We start from the raw sequence: 20,287 nt of genomic DNA on the forward strand, positions 1-20,287 counted from the left end.
GCAAATAAATCATTCTAGTAAATTCAAAATTATGTTTGTTGCTTAAGAGAAGCTGCTTTCTGTATTGGAAAAAATATTCATTACCTTACGTGAAAGAGTTAACCTGGCTTCAACCCCCATGCCCCATGGGCAGTTCTCTCCTTAGATCAACCACCTACTCAAATCCAGTCATAGGAAGCTCCCTACCACTGTGGGTGTCCTCCAACCTCCCAGGAAAAGGTTCAACCACTCAATCTCTTAACCTTTTTACTTCCATTCCCTTGCAGATCACCTGGCCCTGGACAGCAAGAGACTATCCCAGTTTAAAGAAGGGGGGTTGGCAGTTTTGGATCTTGGCATATGGGATTTCACCAGCAGAAAGACAAGGGTAAGGTCCTTCTGGACAGAGAAGGAAAACGGGGTGAGCACAGGAGTGAAGAAATGAGGAATAAAGAATAATTCTATCTGAAGCTTGCTGGACAGAAAGGGTTAATAGGGTTGGAGAAGTTGGTGTCAGATTGTCAAGGACCTTGAATGTCATGGGGCCTTTATCCTCAGGCATATATGGGATCTGGCTCAGATTAACCTAAATGTAACTATCAGAGCCCAGAGATATTTCATGGTCTAGTCTCAGTACCACTGTGCAGCTGCTAAAAGTAAAAGCCATTCAGATCTTTACTGGAGACTGGAAAACCAAAGGAGCACTTACATCTCCTTCCCTATCTCCTGTATTTTCGCTCTCTTTGGCCTCAAATGTCTGTCTTTAAACCCCTCCTCCCCCAATCCTAATCAAAAAACTTTCCCCTAAATCAAGCCTAAGGTCCTGTCTCCCTCCTCTTTCTCTTCTCATGAGAAAGTCTTGCTCCTGTTTCTCATGGCAGTTAGTTAAAGTAGTCTTTCACCTTGTATGGCTATAGATTTTAGCACTTGTTATTCTCATTTTCCACAACCAGAGCCCATGGACCAAAGCTGGCCCACCAGAATCTCTCTTAGCAGGCAGGGGAGGGTGAGATTGTCAGCCAGAGAAAAAATTTCAGGGGAAAGGGGAGAATCAAATACTTGTAATTCAATATTTTTTTAAGAAATCACCATCACATAGGGCCCTCCAGTAACTATGGAAGATAGAATGTACAGGTGAGAAGTTTGTGAGAGTTACAAAGCTGTTGTAATAATCCAGGTAAAAGCTTTGAAGTTTCTTAACTAAGGCTGTGACCATGGAGATAAAGATGAGTGATTCCAGAAAGCTTTTATAGGTAGAACCAACAGGCCTTGAGGTCTAATTATACTGAACATTAAGAGGAAGAGTGAGTCTAAGATGACTTACAGATGTCTAGCTTGGCCAGACCTGTTGATGAACTTTAAGTGGAACGTGTGATGTCAGAAGGAAAAAAAGACATACCAATGGATTTGAGTTGCTGGTGTGGGGAAATTCAGGTTTAGTACCTAGTTGGTGATTGAGTCTGGATGGAGCTTGAGGAGGGGGTTTGAGCTGTAAATTAAAAATGGAGAGTTGTCTTTCATTAGGTCATGGAAGAGGGGGAGTTTAACTGGGAAAAGTATAGCTAATAGGTTTTGCTTATTATTATGTTAAAGTAATACTTTTCTCGTTAAATGTTTAATATTCTAATTCAATATAGCCAATAACAAAGAGGGGTTAACATACAAGGCTTGATCCAGGGAGCAGTTATCAAGATGACATAGCTTTTTCAGGACTAGTCCAGGCAATGGAGGAATAGGATAAAATAGAGTGGAAATCCATTGTTCACTTTCAAAAGCGGAGCTGTTCAGAGATGCTTGTGATTCCTAGGTGAGGCCATGGCAGTGGATTGAAACTGTGTGCAGTTGAGGCTAAAGTACTGTAAAGCTAGGGTATTACTGTATAGGTTGTCCACTTTAAAGTGGTTAGGGTTAAGAGGAAGACTGGGCCACCTGCTCAGGTCAGAAATGAACTGGATGGAGTAGGGGGAGTAAAGTGGAGGTCTGTGATTGAGGACAGTGAGCACAGTGAGTTGGTGGTGTTGGTGGGTGGTAAGCAGCTTCAAAGAGAAGGCATTTTGAATAAGGGCGGAAAACAATGGCGAGGAAAGAAAGAGCAAGGAACTAGGGAACAGCAGACTTCACTAAGTTTGTGAGGTGTGCATGAATGCAAAGTCTCTAACCCAGAGTGTTTCAAGAAAAGCAGAGTTCTCAAAAACCAAGTGTGGAGTTTATCAGCATTGATATTCCACTAATTACATACATACTTTGGAAAAGCAGGTAACCTCTGAAAGGGTTGGTAAAGTTGTCAGGGCGCCACCTACTGGCAGTCTTGATTAAATGGTCACTTCCCTAAGGAAATCTCAGGATGGAAAGGTGTTTAAAATGGCTGGTTTGAAGACTAACCATTCACTGACAAATTGCCCCTTTTATTTCTTAAACCCAATCTGTACCGGCAAAATTATGCCATTATAAGCAATTTCGGAATGACAAAAAGGTTAGATATCCCCCTTGACTCTGCTTCAAGGCTATACTATGGCCTGGACCAGACTGCTACAAATTGACATCTTTTGTATGTCTTTAGAAACAAGAAAAATGCAGATCTGCACTCTGTGGCTTTGAAACCAAAATTGGTGAGTATTAAAGCTTTCATATTTTCTAGTTAGGGATTTAACTTATTCCCCCATTGCCATTGTGGAGGTATGAGGTGTGTTAGCTACAAATTCGTGTAGCATTGCGGGGGCAAGGATTATCTCAACTTCACACACACACACCCCCTCTGCTTTGTTCTCTGTAATCGTGGGGGGGGGGGCGCAATTAACATGTCAAGTATCAGCTGTTCATCCTCTTAAAAAAAAAGTTAACAGCACCAAGGATTCATTCAGAATATGAAACTATACAAGTGATTTACTAATGACTGGTAACCCTCTACTGAGCAATTAATATTAATGCGTGGTCAGGTTACTAAGGACCAAAGTATTCAGTCATAAAATCTTGTGCTGGAGTATACATGCTTAGTGATCAAACTGTAGAAATCCTTGTAGCCATTTGGACTGGGTAAAAGTTGAGTGCCAACACTTAACAAAAATGGCTTTTAGGCTGTATTTCTATTCCTAAAACACTGCTAGTTAATAAGCTAGGAATTGATCAAAATCTTTTTTTTTTTTTTTTTTTTTTTTTGGCTGGTAAGGGGATCGCAACCCTCCGCACCACGCTCAGCCAGTGAGCACACCAGCCTTCCCTATATAGGATCCGAACCCACAACCTCGGCACTACCAGTGCCACACTCTCCCGAGTGAGCCACGGGGCCGGCCCAAAATCTGTTATTTCTAATACAGGAAATAGATTAACATAATTTGACATCGCTTTTAAATATCATTTATCTCACTGGATATATATCATATAATTAAATTTTATTGAGGTAAGAGACACTGGCATTATTGCTTTAAAAAATCACAAAAGATAGTTCATCTCAGCATTTCCATTTCATACTAAGATAGTGTATTATGAGAGACCTGGGTTGATTTTTTTAAAAAAAAAAAGTTTAGGCCTTGACAGAAACATCATAGTTGCACTCTGTGATCACTTCAGCACAAGTAGTTATGTTGGTGAGAGTTGAGGGCAAGTATTATTTCAAGAAACTGACATTTTAATCCTTTCTTCCCTCTAGCAAAAACCACAATGAGTCAATTTGCTAAAAACAATTCCAGAATTCTACCAATTTTTAAATGGACACAAGGAATACGGTAAGTTCTCAGTATGATGGATTTAGCAGAGATTGCACTAATTGATTTTCAGTATCAGGGATTTTGTTAAGGGTATTTATATTCACAATTTCTTCAAGAAATTATTATTATTAAATAAGGTTTAATAGATGAACATATTTTTAGAAATCCATAGGTGGCTATTCTCAAATGCTTTAGGTATATCCAGCATTTTGAAAGACTCCCATGCACCACACAGTGCGTACAGGAAACTTTTTTTTTTAATTTTTTTTTATTTTGTCGATATACATTGTGGCTGATTATTACTTTCAAAGCACAGCTCTGGCCACATGATCAATGGCCCCTCTGCCAGTACAATACTGATGATAGCCACTGTGTTGACTTTTAAGAGAATGCTTCTAATATTTTTCCATTAAGTATCTTGTTTGGAATAGGGCTTTTCATAGTTTACTAAAGTGTTTATGCCTATCGTGAAAAAATGGTGAATTGTATCAAATCATTTTCAATCAAATGAGATCATGTGCTTTCTCCTGTTAATGGATCATTCCCATCAGCAAATAAGCATGCTCTCAAAAAACAAAAAAAAATCTCTTCTTTCTTTCCTCTTTTACAGTAAAATGTGCTTTCCCTGTTCTTTTTAACTCACCTCTACCAAAACTGCTCATCAAGGTTAACAGTCATCTTTAACTTAAGCCAAAAAGCTTGGGACCTCCCTTGACTGATTTTTCTCACCCACCCCCATGCCCCGAATTCTAATCTTTTAACAAATCTGGCTACCTCTACAATCCAAATCACCATCATCTGGTGTCTCTCCAGTGACTTTTTTTTCTTCCCCTAGACATGTGCATAGTCTCTCCCTCCTTTTTATTTAAATGTCACTTTGACCAGAAAGGCCTTCTATGACACCCCATGGAAGTGAGCCCTTCACACCCTATTTTACCTTGCCCTTTATCTGGTTTTATATTTCTTTCTTTATAGCACTTAGCCCCATCAACTGAGTTTATATATGGTAGACAAACAAGAATCATCTGATTTCCTCACTGTGGTCCTGTGTTTGGAAAAAAAAGATTCATTTTGCTAGTATTTATATAGGTTTTTAAAATCTATGTTTAGTAAGATTGGCCTTGGTAGATTCTGGAATCCAGGTTATGCAATTTTCTAAAAAGAGGTAACTTCCTGTCTTATATGGTTACTTGTTTCAGAGGGAAAGCTTATTACATATTTATCTTCTGTCTTTTGTACACTAAGTGGGACTCTGTGTAATTATGGGCTCCTATATAGCACGTACTCTTTTCTAAAATCAGAAGGCCTACAGGTAAGAAATAATGGGCTTGTGTCATTATCCCTGTTTTACTGATGAAGCAGTCAAGATATGAATCCAGAAACTAAAGTCTCTGACTACAACCATCATACCATAAACCAGAGATGTGTAAATGACAAAATATTTTTCATTAATGAATAATTCAAGTGATATTATTTTAACATTACTGTACCCCATCCTTCAAGGCATATGTTTAAGAAAAAAGTAAACTGAAAGAAACAATGTAGTATTTATTTTATACAGCTGAATTGGACACATAGTGAAATAAGCTATAAAAATTCCAAATAATTCTCTCTAAAGGGAATCCTTTGTTACATGGTTTTACATATTAATTACTCTGGAAAGTTTTTGAACTCTGTTTAGTAGCAGATCTCCTTTCTTGATAGTTTCTTGGTACTGCCAGTTCTTGCTATCAGGTCTATAAACAAATTCAAGAAAAAAATGAATTATTTACCAGTCACATTACTGCATGGCAATAACTGACCTACTTTTAAAATGCACTTAAAATTTAAAAATAAATAAAAGAAAGCACTTAAGAATGCTTCTTATTATGAGAAATATAACAAGTGATACACAAAATGCAAGTACCTGTTGGTTTCTACTATTTCATTCACTTTATCTATTTTGCAGTGTAGTCTCCCAGCAGCAATAAATCTGGAGAGTTCCCTAATTTAGAGGAAAAATTTTAAAACACACCATTAGCCTTATAGAGAATTCTTAGAAAATATAAGCTGCACTAAAATAAATTAATCAATTGTCTTTCAAGGTAACGTTTAATTTCCATTCAAGCCCGAGCAACTGCATATGCAATAGCTGAGACAGTCCCTGGTGTATTGCAAGATTTAGGACATCTACCAGAATAAACACGACCCTAGAAGTTCATATTCAAATAGACGTAGGTGTCAAACAATGAAACCATTCATATCAAGTCTTTAGAGCTACAGAAGTGCTCAGAGAAAAACTTTAAGTAGTTAGGAAAAATAACAAGATATATTAGGGGAAAAACTGATAAATTGTTTCCAACAAAGGACTAAAACAAAATTATGGAACACACCCATTTGGTATGTAAACATATCAACAGCAGTAGTGTTTACTTAAACATTAGGGCCCCCTTCTCTCTCAAACAAAAATATCTTACTAAGGAAGTGGGAGGGAAAAAATGACGTATGATTATTGCTCAGCCCGTTTTAAAAAGGGGATTTTCACCTAATCTGTAAGTTTTTTAGGAGGAAAAAAAGGAATCCATGAAAACTCACACTTGAAATTCCCAGGTATCATAGGAATTTAAAACAAGGCCTTTCCAGGTAACAACTAGTGCGAAATGGTACAACCTTTGTCTCTAAAGCTGGTCTTAGAGCATAAAGGAAACACAAAACAATTAGACACCACCTGAAATGCACCAGCTGCCTTGAATTTGCTTGTCATCAAGATGGTTTCAAGAATATTGCAGTGCATCTAAATGGCACTTCTTGCTTCAGTGCATCTCTTCCTTTCATCAGAGCCTCACACTGCCCCCAGCTAATGAAGGCTTTATCACCTCCACATCACAGTTAAAAAACTGAAGGGACAGAACCTAACCAAAGCCACACAAATATTTAGTGGCGAAGCCAGGCCAAGCCCTGTTTCTCATGCACTCTCACCACAAGCCACTCCTTCCACTGATTCATGAAAAACACGTTCATAATGTCCAGTCCCCATCCTAATAAACAACTCACTTGGGCAGTGGTTACCAGACACAAATCAAAAGCTAGGGATATCAGCTTTCTATTTTGGTAAGGATCATTTAAAAAAACAAAACAAATTACTATCGCTGCCCTTTTTCAAAGAAAGAAAATCAGGGAATTTCTGGTGATGGCTCAGTAGGGGTTGGGGTTACCCTTAAGATCTGTGCATTTCATTGAACAAACCTATAAACAAATATTAAAATGCCTACTAAAGTGTTTAGGGTTTGTGTTAATGTCTGAAACTTACTTTGAAGTTGTAAAAAAAAAAAAAAAAAAAGATGGATAGATATGTGATAAGCAAATATAACAAAATGTTAAAATTCACTGTACAATTCTTTATAATTTTCTGCATGTTTGAAATTTTTCATAATAAAATGCTGGAAAAAACAAAACCACTAAAAAGAGAATAATCTTATTTAAATGAACTACAGCTTCATTTAAAGTTACTGTGTAGCCATCACTTTTTTCATTGTGGACTACTGAAAACTACATCATCAACATTTAAAAGACCTATGTTTGGGAATCACTGATCTAGATACCACATGGACATCACATATTTTGAATGTCTACTTCTCCCCAACTCTACCTCCCATCATCCTAGTCCAGGCCACCATAATATCTCCCCTGTGAGCTATTCAACAGCCCAACTGGTCTCTCTGTCCCCTTGCTCTGTATAAGACACAGCATGAGACCATGTCACTCCCATGCTCAAAATCCTCCAGTGGGTTTTGCACTTAGATTAAAACCGAAGCTCCATGCCATGACCTACAAGGCCCTACACAATCACCTAACTCTCCAACTGTAATGATCACAATTGGCATTTTCTGTTCCTGCAACATCCAAGCTCATTCCCAGCTCAAAGCCGCAGCATTTGTTATTTTCTGCATCTAGGGAAGACATGGATGACCCCTCTCAATTCAGATCTCAGAGCAAACCTCACCTCCTCAGACATGCCATATCTAAGGTAACTCCCATGCCACTATAGCTTTTCTTAATTCTGTAGATTCATTTCTATCTGAAGTCAACCTTTTATACAAGGGGTCTTCACAAAGTTCATGGAAAGATTCATATTATCTTTCAATTCTACCTTCCACAAACTTTTTGAAGTACCCTCATATTTATTTGCTTACTTGCCATCTTTCTCCTACAACCACAACAAAAGTCCATGAAAACAGGGACCTAAAACAATACCAAACAATACAGTAATAGTTCAGTAAGTATTTGTTGAATCATTGATCCAAGTGCTAGAAGTCCCACATTTAACAACCAATTTGACAAAAATTGCAGCAGCAACCTACAACTTGGAAGGACTTATCAGAGCAAATATGACCAAATATAAAATATAAGATAGAGATCTAAGAGTCCATTACTGTAGCTGAAGAGTGATTCAAAAAGAGTAACAGAAGGCTACTTTTGATAGTAACTGGTATCTCGACTTTTAGCAAATCACTGAACTTCACTACAACTCAATTTTCCCATCTGCTAATGGAAGGGGCAGATCATGAGGAAGGCAGAGATAATAGATATGACTGTTCTGACAATATTTAGGAAAAAATTCTTTTTTTTTTCCTCCTTTTAATTGAGGGAAACTAGTGCAAACAGCAAGAAAATGTACAAGTTTACACATTAAAAGGCAACTTTAAAACATACATTAACATGGTGTTATTTAAACTTACTGATCAATGAATTCCACACCAACACCAAACGCCTCTGCCATATAGCCAAGGGTTAGTGACCTATATGATTCCAGCAGCTGGCTGTATGCGTGAATTCTCATTTCTCTTACATAGTATCGGTAATGAGGGGCAAAAAGCCAGTCCTTTTTCATTTCCTGTTCCACAACCGCTGCAATGAATAAGATGACAAATTATAAGAATCTCCCTTTCAGAAAAAGAGATTAAAAACTAAAGCAACTCTAGTTGAGTCCAATAGATAGACTGAAACAAGTAGAGCATTTCTCACTGTCCTTCCACATCATCCCATCAATGATAAAGCAGCAGCAGTGGTAAAGGAGAGGCCAGCTGTGCAAACATCACACACATAAGCAGCACACAGCTATTTGACATCGCCAATTAAGAAAGCCCAGCTTCTAAAGGAATTTGTTCACAGATGACAAAGTTCATGTACTAATATTTTAACCATGGAAAACTTATGACCTCAAGTAAAATTAAGTAGAATTCATTTTACTCTGTTCCCCCCCGCCGCCACAAACAATTCTAATAGAGAAATAGAAGGCACAGTAACAAGTGATAGATTTATACTCTTTGAAAATAAGACATTTTCAAAAAGTAACAAGACTTAGATGCAATAAAGAGAAAGACTGATGAATCTTACTGTAAGAAATGTAAATAGTCTACACAACAAAATACTATGAACAAAGTGTGAAGACATGATAAACTGGAGTACTCTAGAAAGAGCTCCTATAAATCAATATAAAAAAAATTGAACAGTAAAATGTACACAGAATATTAATGAGCAATCCACACAAATACAAATTATTTTGTTGAATAACTACTATATACCACTACTTTAGATAGTGAGGATACGGCAGTAAACCAAAACACAAGATTGTTGCTCCCTCAGAAACTAAATTTTCTAAAGGCAGAGACAGATGAACAAATAAACAAGATAATCTCAGAGAATGACAAGTATGGTGAAAAAAATAACACTGACATGATAGTGACAAGGAGGCCTTCCACTGACTGGATCCAGCTGGATAGAAAAGACTGCTCTGAAGAGCAGGCTAAGCAGAGAACAGGAAGCACAATGCAATGCAAATGATGCAAAGATCCCCAGGCAGGAAAAGCATGGCTGAGCTCAGGAACAGAAAGGAGGACCGATTCAGAAGGCAAGCTGGGAGACAGCTCTAGGGATATAGAGAATGAGTGAGAGAAAAGAAAAAATATACTTTTGTTTGTGGCTTGAACAAGATGGAAATCCCTAGAAAAGGAGAATTTTTGTTCTGTTTTTTGTTTTGGCAGGGTTTTTTGGGGGTGGGGTGGTAGGGGGGGAGAGATTTGCCCATGAGATAAGCAAGTGAAGATAACAAGGAGACATTTAGGCATGGGGTCTGGTGCTCAATGGAAAGTTTGGGGCTGAGGACATGAATTTGGGAATCACTGCCATCCAGATGTATTTCATGACAAAATGAAGACAGAGACAAGAGCAATGACCCGGTCTAAGGCAGTCAGTCACTGAGAGGTCTAACAAAGAATGAGGAGGTAGGTAGGTCCAGAAGAAACAAGAGAATGTTACTGTGGAACCAAGAGAACAAAGTTGAGGTGAAAGTAAAGCATGGTCCACGTCAAAGCAGGTAAGGACGAGTAAGTGAACACGATTTAGCAACATGAAGATCAATGGCCACTAAACTTGATAGTGCTCATTCTCACTAGTAAAAGAAATCCACAAGTCATCAGTGAAATTATTTCTCTCAGAGTGGCTAAGAATATGAGAGAAGGCTCTCTCAAATGCTATAAATTGAGAGAAGTATAAATGTAAACTGGCACAATATTTCTGGAGGGCAATAGTGATCAAGATATAATGTATTTACCCTTTGCAAAATTCAGTTTCTTGGATTTCCTTCCTAAGGAAGTAAGTGGGAAAGATGCATTGTAACAGTTTCAAAACTCTGAAAACAACCTAATTTTCTATCAGTAGAGGATAAATTATGACGTATCCAATACACTGAAATACTAGGAAGTCCTTAAAAAAGGATAAGTGGAAGCTCCAAGGAGCTCCACCTGTTTGATTCTCCACTATATACACAGTATCTGGTACTTGAATACTTACTGATTGAATGACCAACTATTTGTATAGTGACATGAAAAGATATTCACATTACCTTGTGAAGAGAAAAAAAGCTACTTAGAAAACTGTATGTAAAATACACCCACAATACATGTGTTTAAAGGTGTTACATGCTTGCATCTCTGGATACAAATGCCACAAAGAACACACTTGAAACTTGACAACAACAGTTGCCTCTAGAGAAAGGACCCTGGCAATCATAGGTTAGAGAAAGACTTTTACTACTTCTTTATATGATACTGTTTGAAAATTTTCCATGTTATATAACCTTGGTTTTTTGTGATGGTTTGTTTTTTAAAGTGCATATAAGTAATCAAAAAGTCTAGAACGATATATAACAAAATACTAAAAGTGGTTATCTCTAGAAGAATTTTGTGTGTGAGTGAATGCGTATATGGATTGGTGGCGACATGAGATAGAAAACCTTTCACTTTCTCAGTTTATTTTTAATTTCTAAAAACAGTCAAGTACTACCTACAAAAGGATGCTTGACGCTCCCCCCCACCAACTTTTTTTTTTGGCGCTGGCCAGTACAGGGATCCGAACCCTTGACCTTGGTGTTATAACACTGCGCTCTAACCAACTGAGCTAACAGCTAGCCCTCCTTTTTTAATTGAAGTATTTTAAAGCACATCAGTCTGTGGATATTTGTAGAAGCAAAGCCTTACAAAACCCAATAAGACCTACATGTCTCACTATACAAGTGCAGATAAATGATATGAATAATGATGACCCTGTCATCAAAAGAAGATTCAACTATTCTGTGTCTTATACATTTTATACATTTTAAATGTGTGGGAAATGTATAAATTTAGTAAAGATAAAAAGTTTCATTCAAGTGTAAAAAGGTTGCTACTAGAGATGGGGAGGATAGGAGTTTAATTCCTTAACCATTCAAAGGTTTCCAAAAGCCATGAATTTCATTACACCAGGATGGCATTTCTCCCTTACTGATCTAATTAATGCAGCATTTACACAGAGCATGCAATTATGTACCAGGCACTGTGCTGGTGTGAAGATCATTAAGAAGATTTAAAAAGGGGGGAAGGGGGTACATAAGGTCTGCTCCCAAAAATTCTAGATAGCAGAAGAGACAAACTAAGAAAGACTCACAAAACAATGTGCTAAGTTTTAACAAATGAAGCTCGTGGCCAATAAGCACATGACAAGATTCTCAACATAAGGAATCACTAGAGAAAAGCAACTCAAAATCACAAAGTGATACCATTTCATACCCACTAAGAAGCCTATAATCAAAAAGACACAAGGGCTGGCTAGTTAGCTCAGTTGGTTAGAGTGCAGACTTACAACACCAAGGTCATGGGTTTAGATCCCCATACCGGCCAGCAGCCAAAAAAAAAAAAAAAGTTGTTTAAAAAGAATGTTAAAAAGACACATGATAACAAGTACTGGATATGGGGAAACTGGACCCCTCATACACCACTTGCAGGAATGTCAGATGGTGAAGTTGCTTTGGAAGAGTTGGGCAGTTCCTCAAAAAGTTAGTTACCATATGATCCAGCAATTCTATTTCTAGGTGCACATACCCAAGAGAAATGAAAACATACATCCACGTAAAAACTTGAAAACAAATGTTCATTATAGCATCAATTCTAATAACCAAAAAGTGGAAACAACCAGTCTATCAACTAATGAATGGACAAATAAAATGTGGCATATCCATATAACAGGACTGTCATTTGGCCACAAAACAAAGTGAAGTACTGATACATGCTACAACATGGATGAACCATGAAAAAAGCATTATGCTGAGCGAAAGAAGCCAGGCACAAAAGGCCACATATTATATGATTTCACTTAAGTGAAATGTCCAGAATAGGCAAATTCATAGAGACAGAAAGTAGACTGGTGAAATGTCCAGAATAGGCAAATTCATAGAGACAGAAAGTAGACTGGTGGTTGTCAAAGGCTGGGGGGAGGGAGGAATGGGGAGTAAACTGCTAATGAATATGGGTTTCCTTTTGGGGTGATGAAGATGTTCTGGAATTAGTGGTGATGGTTGCATAGCCTTGTCAATATACTAAAAACCACTGAATTGTACACTTTCAAATAGTCAATTTTATGGTATGTGATTTACATCTCAATTTTTAAAAAGGAGGAGACATAAAATAAGAGCTCCCGGAATGCAGAGAAGGGATTCCTTCTAAGGGAAGGAGGGAAAGCCTTATTTGGGTTAAATGATGACCAGGAGACTCAAAGCATAAAAAGGGGAGAGAACAATTCTGCAATACAACCTTGTGTGCAAAAGTAAGTATCTATGTATGAGAGGATAAGGCCAAGTGAGTAACTCATCGTTCTGGAGAGTGCACTGTTCCTACATTACATGAGGTAAGTAGTATGAAATCTCATACAGCAGCCTAACATGTATGCATGGAGAAAGTGCTCCATAAACACTGAGCCAAAACCACAAAAACAGAACAATCATGATCTGGAGTCCCCTCTTCCCATTTTTCAAAAATGCTATCTTTTTAACCAAATGCTTTCTGAAATTTGCAGCATAAATAAAAGAATATATCAATGCCAAGTTCTTTAAGTTTTAGGAAAATCATTTGGGAAGAACCCCTGGGTTGACTGATGCAAGCTAATCTTCTTAATAACTTGTGGTCATTAGTAGGAAACCAAATGGCTGGGAAAAGTATAGGGCCAAGAGAGAAAAACAAGCAGGTTTGTGTAGGTAGGATCACTATGAGCTAGCTTTGGAGGAACACAAGTATTTTCAACAAATTATGTTCTCAACCCACAGCCCTTGAAAATGATTTGCAAATGAGCACAAATATTTAGCTATTGCATAAATAACTGTTGAATTAAAGGCTCAATTAATCTCAACTCAAAGAGATTCAGAATTCCTGACATCTTTCCCCATGAAATTCAATACTAACATTTGCTCACTTCTATCTTATACCCCCTTAGGACTCTAAACCAGGGGTCTAGCAAAATTCCTCAGCAAAAGGCCAGATAGTAAATATTTTTAGAAAACGCAAGCCACATAGCTGTCTGTTGCATATACTTTTTTAACAACTCTTTCAAAATGTGTAAGTTATTCTTACCTCCTGGGCCATACAAAAACAGTAGTTTGCTGACTCCCAAACAAAACTGGGCAGAAAATTAGCCATACTGATCAAAGACCTGAAGCTATCTACACACTACATTTTTTAGATATGTGAAAAATCATCTTAGGTTAATTGCACACAGGATCAGGAGTAAGATGAAGACAGATAATTAAAATGAGCAACTCTGTCCTTACCTAATGATTGGAAGAAAACTGAGTAACGACATTCATAGAGTGAAAATAGATACTGCCGAACTGCTGGAAGACTGTGCAGTACTTCAAGAATTTCTGCTCCTTTAATGACCTAGGTATTTTTAAAAAGCAAAAACAAAAAAACTTATGCTTTAATGATTTTTGTGTATTAAAATTAGAAAAATATGGAGCAGTCTCTAAATAGGAGTATTAAGGGTTCAGTCATTACCTTTTCCCTGAGATCTGGTCTTTCTAAGGCAATCATGCTGACATAGACAGTATAAGTAACAAACGTTTTATAATCCATGAGCTCATAGGATGTAAATGTTGAAACAGTGTCAAGAAAGAGTTCAGCTGCCTGTTTGAAATCACGAATTGCCACACAGTAAAGACCTTGATATACTTTTAGGCGGTTTCTCCTGTCCCAGTCTCCTCCTTCCTCTATTAAGCTATCAAACAAAAACAGTAAGGTCATAATCTGGAAACAGACAATGCCATTTTTAAAGAATTTTGTGTTTTTTTCAAAGAAAAAACAACTTTTAACAACTTGAACCAAAATGAAACTTTAAAGAAAATGTTACTAAGTATATGAATTATTTGACCAAATTTACTATACATGAAAGAAAATAAGCAAATTTCTTACATCAATTTCTCATTTATAGCATCATAATTTAGACGGAATATATCCTCACTGCTAAAAAGTACCTTTTGGCTTTTTCTGTGTTTCGTGTGATGAGATCATTGTCCATATAAAATAAGCCAATCCTAAGGAGATAGAATACAATATCCAGTCGGTGACCCAGGGCCACAGTTTTATCATATGTCTTGCGAAAGGCTGTCAGAGCTCCCTCCTGTCAAGAAAGCCAAGGCAACAGGTGAGAAAAGGTTACAAGTTTCCAAAGCTATCAGCTGTCTTTAAAAGGGGTAGGGGGAATAGGTAGTAGTAAAGATAAAACAGCCATGAATTGATAATTGTTGAAGCTGGATGATAAATACACAGGGCTTTATTGTACTATTCTCTCCACTTGTACAAAAGAATATAAAAAATACACAGAAAATGCCTAAGCATATACTTACTAGAAAACAATATAAGGGAAACAGTCATAATTCACAGTTAAGTATTCTCTGCTCCATATCTTCATTGTTTCCTCCCTTTTATATGTAATTACAATACACTACTTCAAAATAACTTTACTGTAAGTCATCAATCATATTTAAAGAGTAATGAAAATCTCAGTTATATGTAAACGTATAATTCTATCTTAAAGCACTGTGGAATAAGATGTTTCTACTGCTTTAAAGACAAGAACATGAATAAAATCATTTGTTTTCATTTTGGTACTTTTCAGTACATGTCTGGCTGGCTTATTTTATGTAATTACTAGTTATGCTTCATAAATTTATAAAACGGACTGGCAAGACAGCAACGGGTGCACCTGGCACTCAAAGCTTGTTTTCTAAATACTATCCCCCCATTAAAAGGAATCAGGGATCCTAGAAAAAAAGGATGATTACAGGTTTGGAGTGAAAATAACAGGTGAGCCTGTCACATCTTATTGTGTCAGCAAACAAAGAAGACCAATGAGCTCATATCAAAAGGACGATCTTAAAAAAGTCTTCACTAACAAATTTGCAACAAACTAGCACCATAAAGAAAAAAGACTATAACCAATGGTATCACAGTAAATAAAAACACCCATTAAGTATATAGTAATATTAAATGAAATACAAATAAAAAACGAGTAAATAGGAAAAAAAAGTTCTTTTTGGAAGAATGCTACTTAATAAACATAGAGGAAATATAATATTAGAATATCACCATTTTACAGACCCTAAATGTTGATTCAAGCATGTCCTTGCTGAAATTCTTCAAGGCCCGAATTAAAAGTTTGAAGTTTCACATCACATGTAATATTTATGTATCATCTCTAAAACCAAATCAAACCATGCACACACACAACCTAAAAGTAAACAGAAACTACTAACGATTTTTTAACTTTTCTGTATTTTCTTTTTTTTTTTTTTTTTTTTTTTTTAAAGATGACCGGTAAGGGGATCTTAACCCTTGACTTGGTGTTGTCAGCACCACGCTCAGCCAGTGAGCGAACCGGCCATCCGTATATGGGATCCGAACCCGGGGCCTTGGTGTTATCAGCACCGCACTCTCCCGAGTGAGCCACGGGCCGGCCCAACTTTTCTGTATTTTCTTGATTTTTAAAACAATCAAGTTATAAATTTATAATCAGATATGATTGTTTTGAATTTAAATTAAACAATAACTTAACATTTAAATACCTACTTTGTGCCAATTACCAGTCCAAGCTCTTTGCCCCTATCTTTAATCTTCATTAAGTAAAAACTATCATTATCCCCATTTTACAGTTGAGGAAACTGAGGGTTGAGTAAATCATAATTACGGGAGCTGGAAATAGAACCCAGGCAATCTGATCCAAGAACTCACACTATTTTATTTTCCATATTGACACCATGTTATCCTACATCTAAATACTTCCAGGTGTATAACTTAAAATCAGTAACATTCAAAGTCCATCCTCTTAACCACTATTATATAACTACTAAATTAAAAAATTATAAAGATCCAGTACTGATGGGTATCCCTTTTATGCACTGATGGGTGGAGTATAAACGAGCTGGCTGTTATGAGGAACAACTGCCCACACATATTTTAAAAAAGATTGTTCACTGCCCCAGCAATTTTGTTTCACAAGACATATACAAGCATGTTTTTACACCAGCAGTTTGCTAATGTAAAAACAGCTGAAAACAACATACAGTTCTGTCAATAGCTGAAGAAGCAAATTAAAGTATAGCATAGCTCTACAGTGGAATATCAGGTAGCAGTTAACCCGAATGAGCAAAATTTATACACTAGATTAACACGGAAAGACCACTCAGATATAATGCTAAATGAAAAGGGTACACTGGACCACATCAGTACACTAAGATCCCATGTATATAAAAAAAGTTGTTTTTAAATACTACCTATTTTCTACAGGTACACATATGTGCATGTAAATGCACAATAAAAGAACTAAAAAGGTTATCTCTGGGGACACAGAACATAAAGAAAGAGCAAAGAGAACGTCAGCATTTACTATAATGTTTTAGTTTCTTAGGAAATAATACTACTGCTGTAAATTTTTTAAATGCACCAAAACCAATGCTTCCCAACCGAGAAGAGTGAACTGCTGACAATGATCCAAATTTTGTAAAAGCAATAAACAAAAATCTTTGCAAGTGCAGTAATGTATTTATGGGAATGGAGAGAGAAAGGAAAGAATATAGGCCTGGCTGTTGTTTGGGGGCAGGTGATAGGTTATTGCAAAAAGACTATTATTTTTTTCTTTATTCATCTTTGCACTGATTCACTAATTAAGGTAACCATGATTAACTTTGTACTTTTTTAGAAAGGAAGTTAATTTTTTAAACAAAATATTAATCTGGAATAGTCCACAATTTTAGACTACACTAATCAGAGAGGGGAAACCATCTATCTACACTCACCTTGTCACCTATCCGACAGAGGTACTCGGCCTTTGCCATCATTGCATCGCGAATTTCGCTCTCTCCCAGATTCTTCTCTGCATCTTCCAGTTCCTCATCCAAACGTTTCAACTCTTCTTCATTCGCCTTCTTCATCTTATTGAGTAGATCCATGTCCATCTGCCAGTCGAGGGATCTACACAAGGCTTCGTAATAAGGAGCCATATCTGAATGCCAAAAAGAGAAATGGATGAGTGGGGCAAGTTGTACCCTTCGGGTACAACTGTCTGCCCACTTCTTCCCCCACCCCCCACACACACCCTGTTCGGGCATCCTCCAGTCTCCTACCCACTACCACGAAAGAATGGGATAGTTTGGTACTCGGCTTGGGAAAACACAAACGTGTGCTGATGGGAGATTTGTCCGAGGGCCAATCCTGGCACTGCCAACCTCTACTAGGGCTGAGGAAGGGCCGGCTTCTGTTCCAAAGGAGTCCTCAAGCAAGGGAAAGGGTAATAAGCATGATTATACACGCATACTCACGTATGTTGGAACAGATATGGCTAAGCGCCATTCACTGCTAGAGAGGACGAAAAGAACCGATTCCAAATTGCCCCTTCACACGGAAAGCTTAACTCCCCTACAGGAATACCCCTCGCCCAGGAGCAGTCTCGAATGACAAGAAGTCACTGACCCTTTGCTCTGTTCCTAGCACGAGACTCAATACCTCAGGATCTCCCTTCAAGGTCCCCTCAGAGAGGAAGGACACACAGATGCAGACCCTTTCTGTAAGCCGGAGGGGGGGGCCCTAGGGCATCCCCAACAAAAGCCCCAGGGGCAGAGAAGCCAGGCCTGGTCTCGGGGACCCCGATAGAGGGGCGCCCCGGGGGACGGAGCTACGTCGGGGGGAGTCCCCGTAGGGTCCTGGTCGCGGGACCAGCCCTGGCCTAGGCCGCTGACGCGGCGCTCGCGCGGGCCTCACTGTTATCACGGACGGCCGCCATCAGCTCGTCGCGCACCGCCGCGTCCCCGCGGTGCTCAGGCAGGCTGAGCAGGAAGCGCAGCTGCGCGATGCGCAGGTCGGGGTTCTTGGGCAGACCCTCCTCCTCCAGGTTCTCCAGCGGCATTGTGACTACGGGGTCAGCGCCTGAAGGGAGACAACAACACGACTCGGACCCGCTGCGACGACGGAAACGAGAGGAGTCGGCGAGTGCTTCCGGTCCCGCCTCCGCCAACAGCGTTCCCTGCTGGACACCGCCGGGAACGCCTCGCCCGGCCCGACGCCCCCTCCCCCGTATGGTCACCAGGGGCTTTTCCGCTTTCAAGACCCCCGCGGCGTCTCAAACGGGTGGGGTCCACCTCCAAAGTTCGAATTCTTGAATCCCTTCCTCCCTCTCTTTTTAGATATTCTACTTTTCATTCCGTGTATAGCTGTCAATCTTTGGAAAATTTTGAAAATAAGAAAAATAAGTAATAATAAAAACAACCACCACAATTTGTCAAGTCCTTACTCTTTGGCTTTTCACGTTTATCATCTCATTTTAATCCTCTTAATGCTATGAAGTAAGTAGCCCATTACATAGATGAGAAAACTGAGGCACAAAGAAGTTAGGGAAGTTGATCAATCAAAGTCATGTAACACCTGTGTGGCAGGGCATAAATAAAAACCCCTGTCAATAGCTCTGAATCCAGGTTCTTTCCGCTGGTCTAGGAAGAAAACAGCACCCAGGATTCCACAGTTTTAATACAACAGCACCGTCATTAAATCGTTACCTGCCGGCTTTTTCAGTCTGTCTTTGTTCATGTCGCTACAGTCTTAAGAATTGGCAATGGTTACATAAAATTCCATCTAATGGATGTACCATAATTTACTTTTACTATTCCTTCTATTAGAGGTGTCTTTCAGTTGACTGTTCTTTTTATTTCCCTAATACAAAAACTGAGATGAAGACCTTTGTATACATAGATCATTTCATAGTTTGCATTTTCTCCCTTAGCATAAATTCACGTAAAAGAATAATAGACAAAGGAAGGAAAAGTTTTGTGATTGTCGGATATTTAATATCAAATGGTTAATCTCCATGGGGGAGGATTCTACAAGGAAGGTACTTATTTGTTTTTCCCTCTGTAAGACCACAAAGACCCCAGACTTCAAGCTTAAAGAAGGGTCTTTGTAAAAGTAGTTCATCCAGTCTAATCGAGTTAATGGCTACAAAGAGATGGATGGAATGGGTGATTTACTGTTCAATAATGAGTTGTCAATAAGGGGTAAGGAGCTGCTTTGATCAACCAGGCAACCAAATCACAGCAACAGTTCAGGATTCCATTGATTTCTCAGCCATTAATGTAACAATGAGAAAAAGAAAAGAAAAAGACATATCTGACCGGAGATTGGTCTCCTCTGTGCCGAGCACAGAGGCTGACACAGGGCTTTGCAGGTGGCCTCGGAGGTCATTTGCACCTGGAATAGCGATGAGTCACAGGATCCCTGTAATTTAGATCTTCTGGCAATCGCAACCTTAATTTGATTATGAATCTATACTAGGATGAATTGCAAAGCAGAACATACCATGATATATAATTGAAATTGCTTGACTATACAGGCTTTCCCTTAAACTTAAAAATGAGTCTGTGATCGTATGTCTAATTTTTGTTACAAATCTAAGAAGACTGATACATTTAACTATTTAAACATTGTAAACTTCTATGTTAAAAAAAAACACCATAAAAGTGTACAAAAATAAGCGAGGGAAAAATTGCAACACCCGACAAAGTCAGTATCCTTAAAATATGAAGATTGCTTATGAATCAGTGAGGGAAGATTCCATAGAGGATTGACAAACCGAATGGGAATTTCATAAAACAGGAAATACGTCTAGTCAGCACAAATGTGGGAAAAACAGTCAACCTCACGGATAATAAAAGAAATCCTAAGGAAAAGCAGCAATGCTAATGTTAGCAAAGTTTTAAATGGTTGATAAGAGCATTT

At 38.2% G+C, this 20,287-nt stretch overlaps 1 protein-coding gene across 1 annotated transcript; it reads right to left on the minus strand.

The window, feature by feature from the left end:
• Positions 1-5,206: 5,206 nt before the first annotated feature.
• PSMD6 (proteasome 26S subunit, non-ATPase 6) lies at positions 5,207-18,495 on the minus strand. The gene is made up of 8 exons (XM_063114101.1): positions 18,281-18,495; positions 17,320-17,525; positions 14,500-14,645; positions 14,024-14,243; positions 13,798-13,906; positions 8,402-8,570; positions 5,590-5,667; positions 5,207-5,419 (listed from the first exon to the last, which is right to left on the minus strand). The coding sequence occupies exons 1-8, from the start codon at positions 18,423-18,425 to the stop codon at positions 5,323-5,325; spliced, it is 1,170 nt and encodes a 389-aa protein (XP_062970171.1). The 5' UTR covers positions 18,426-18,495; the 3' UTR covers positions 5,207-5,322.
• Between the last annotated feature and the right edge of the window lie 1,792 nt (positions 18,496-20,287).

The sequence above is a fragment of the Cynocephalus volans genome, chromosome 11, assembly GCF_027409185.1.
Source record: "Cynocephalus volans isolate mCynVol1 chromosome 11, mCynVol1.pri, whole genome shotgun sequence".
In the NCBI taxonomy this organism is placed as follows: Eukaryota; Metazoa; Chordata; class Mammalia; order Dermoptera; family Cynocephalidae; genus Cynocephalus; species Cynocephalus volans.

What these genes read in the sequence shown, in the direction of transcription:
- PSMD6 (XM_063114101.1), bottom strand. Translation starts at nt 18,425, where the DNA reads ATGCCGCTGGAGAACCTGGAGGAGGAGGGTCTGCCCAAGAACCCCGAC. An exon ending in TCTGTCGGATAGGTGACAAG is followed by an intron (nt 14,646 to 17,319) that starts GTGAGTGTAGAT and finishes CTTTCTTGACAG; the next exon opens with GAGGGAGCTCTGACAGCCTT. An exon ending in AACACAGAAAAAGCCAAAAG is followed by an intron (nt 14,244 to 14,499) that starts GTACTTTTTAGC and finishes TTTGTTTGATAG; the next exon opens with CTTAATAGAGGAAGGAGGAG.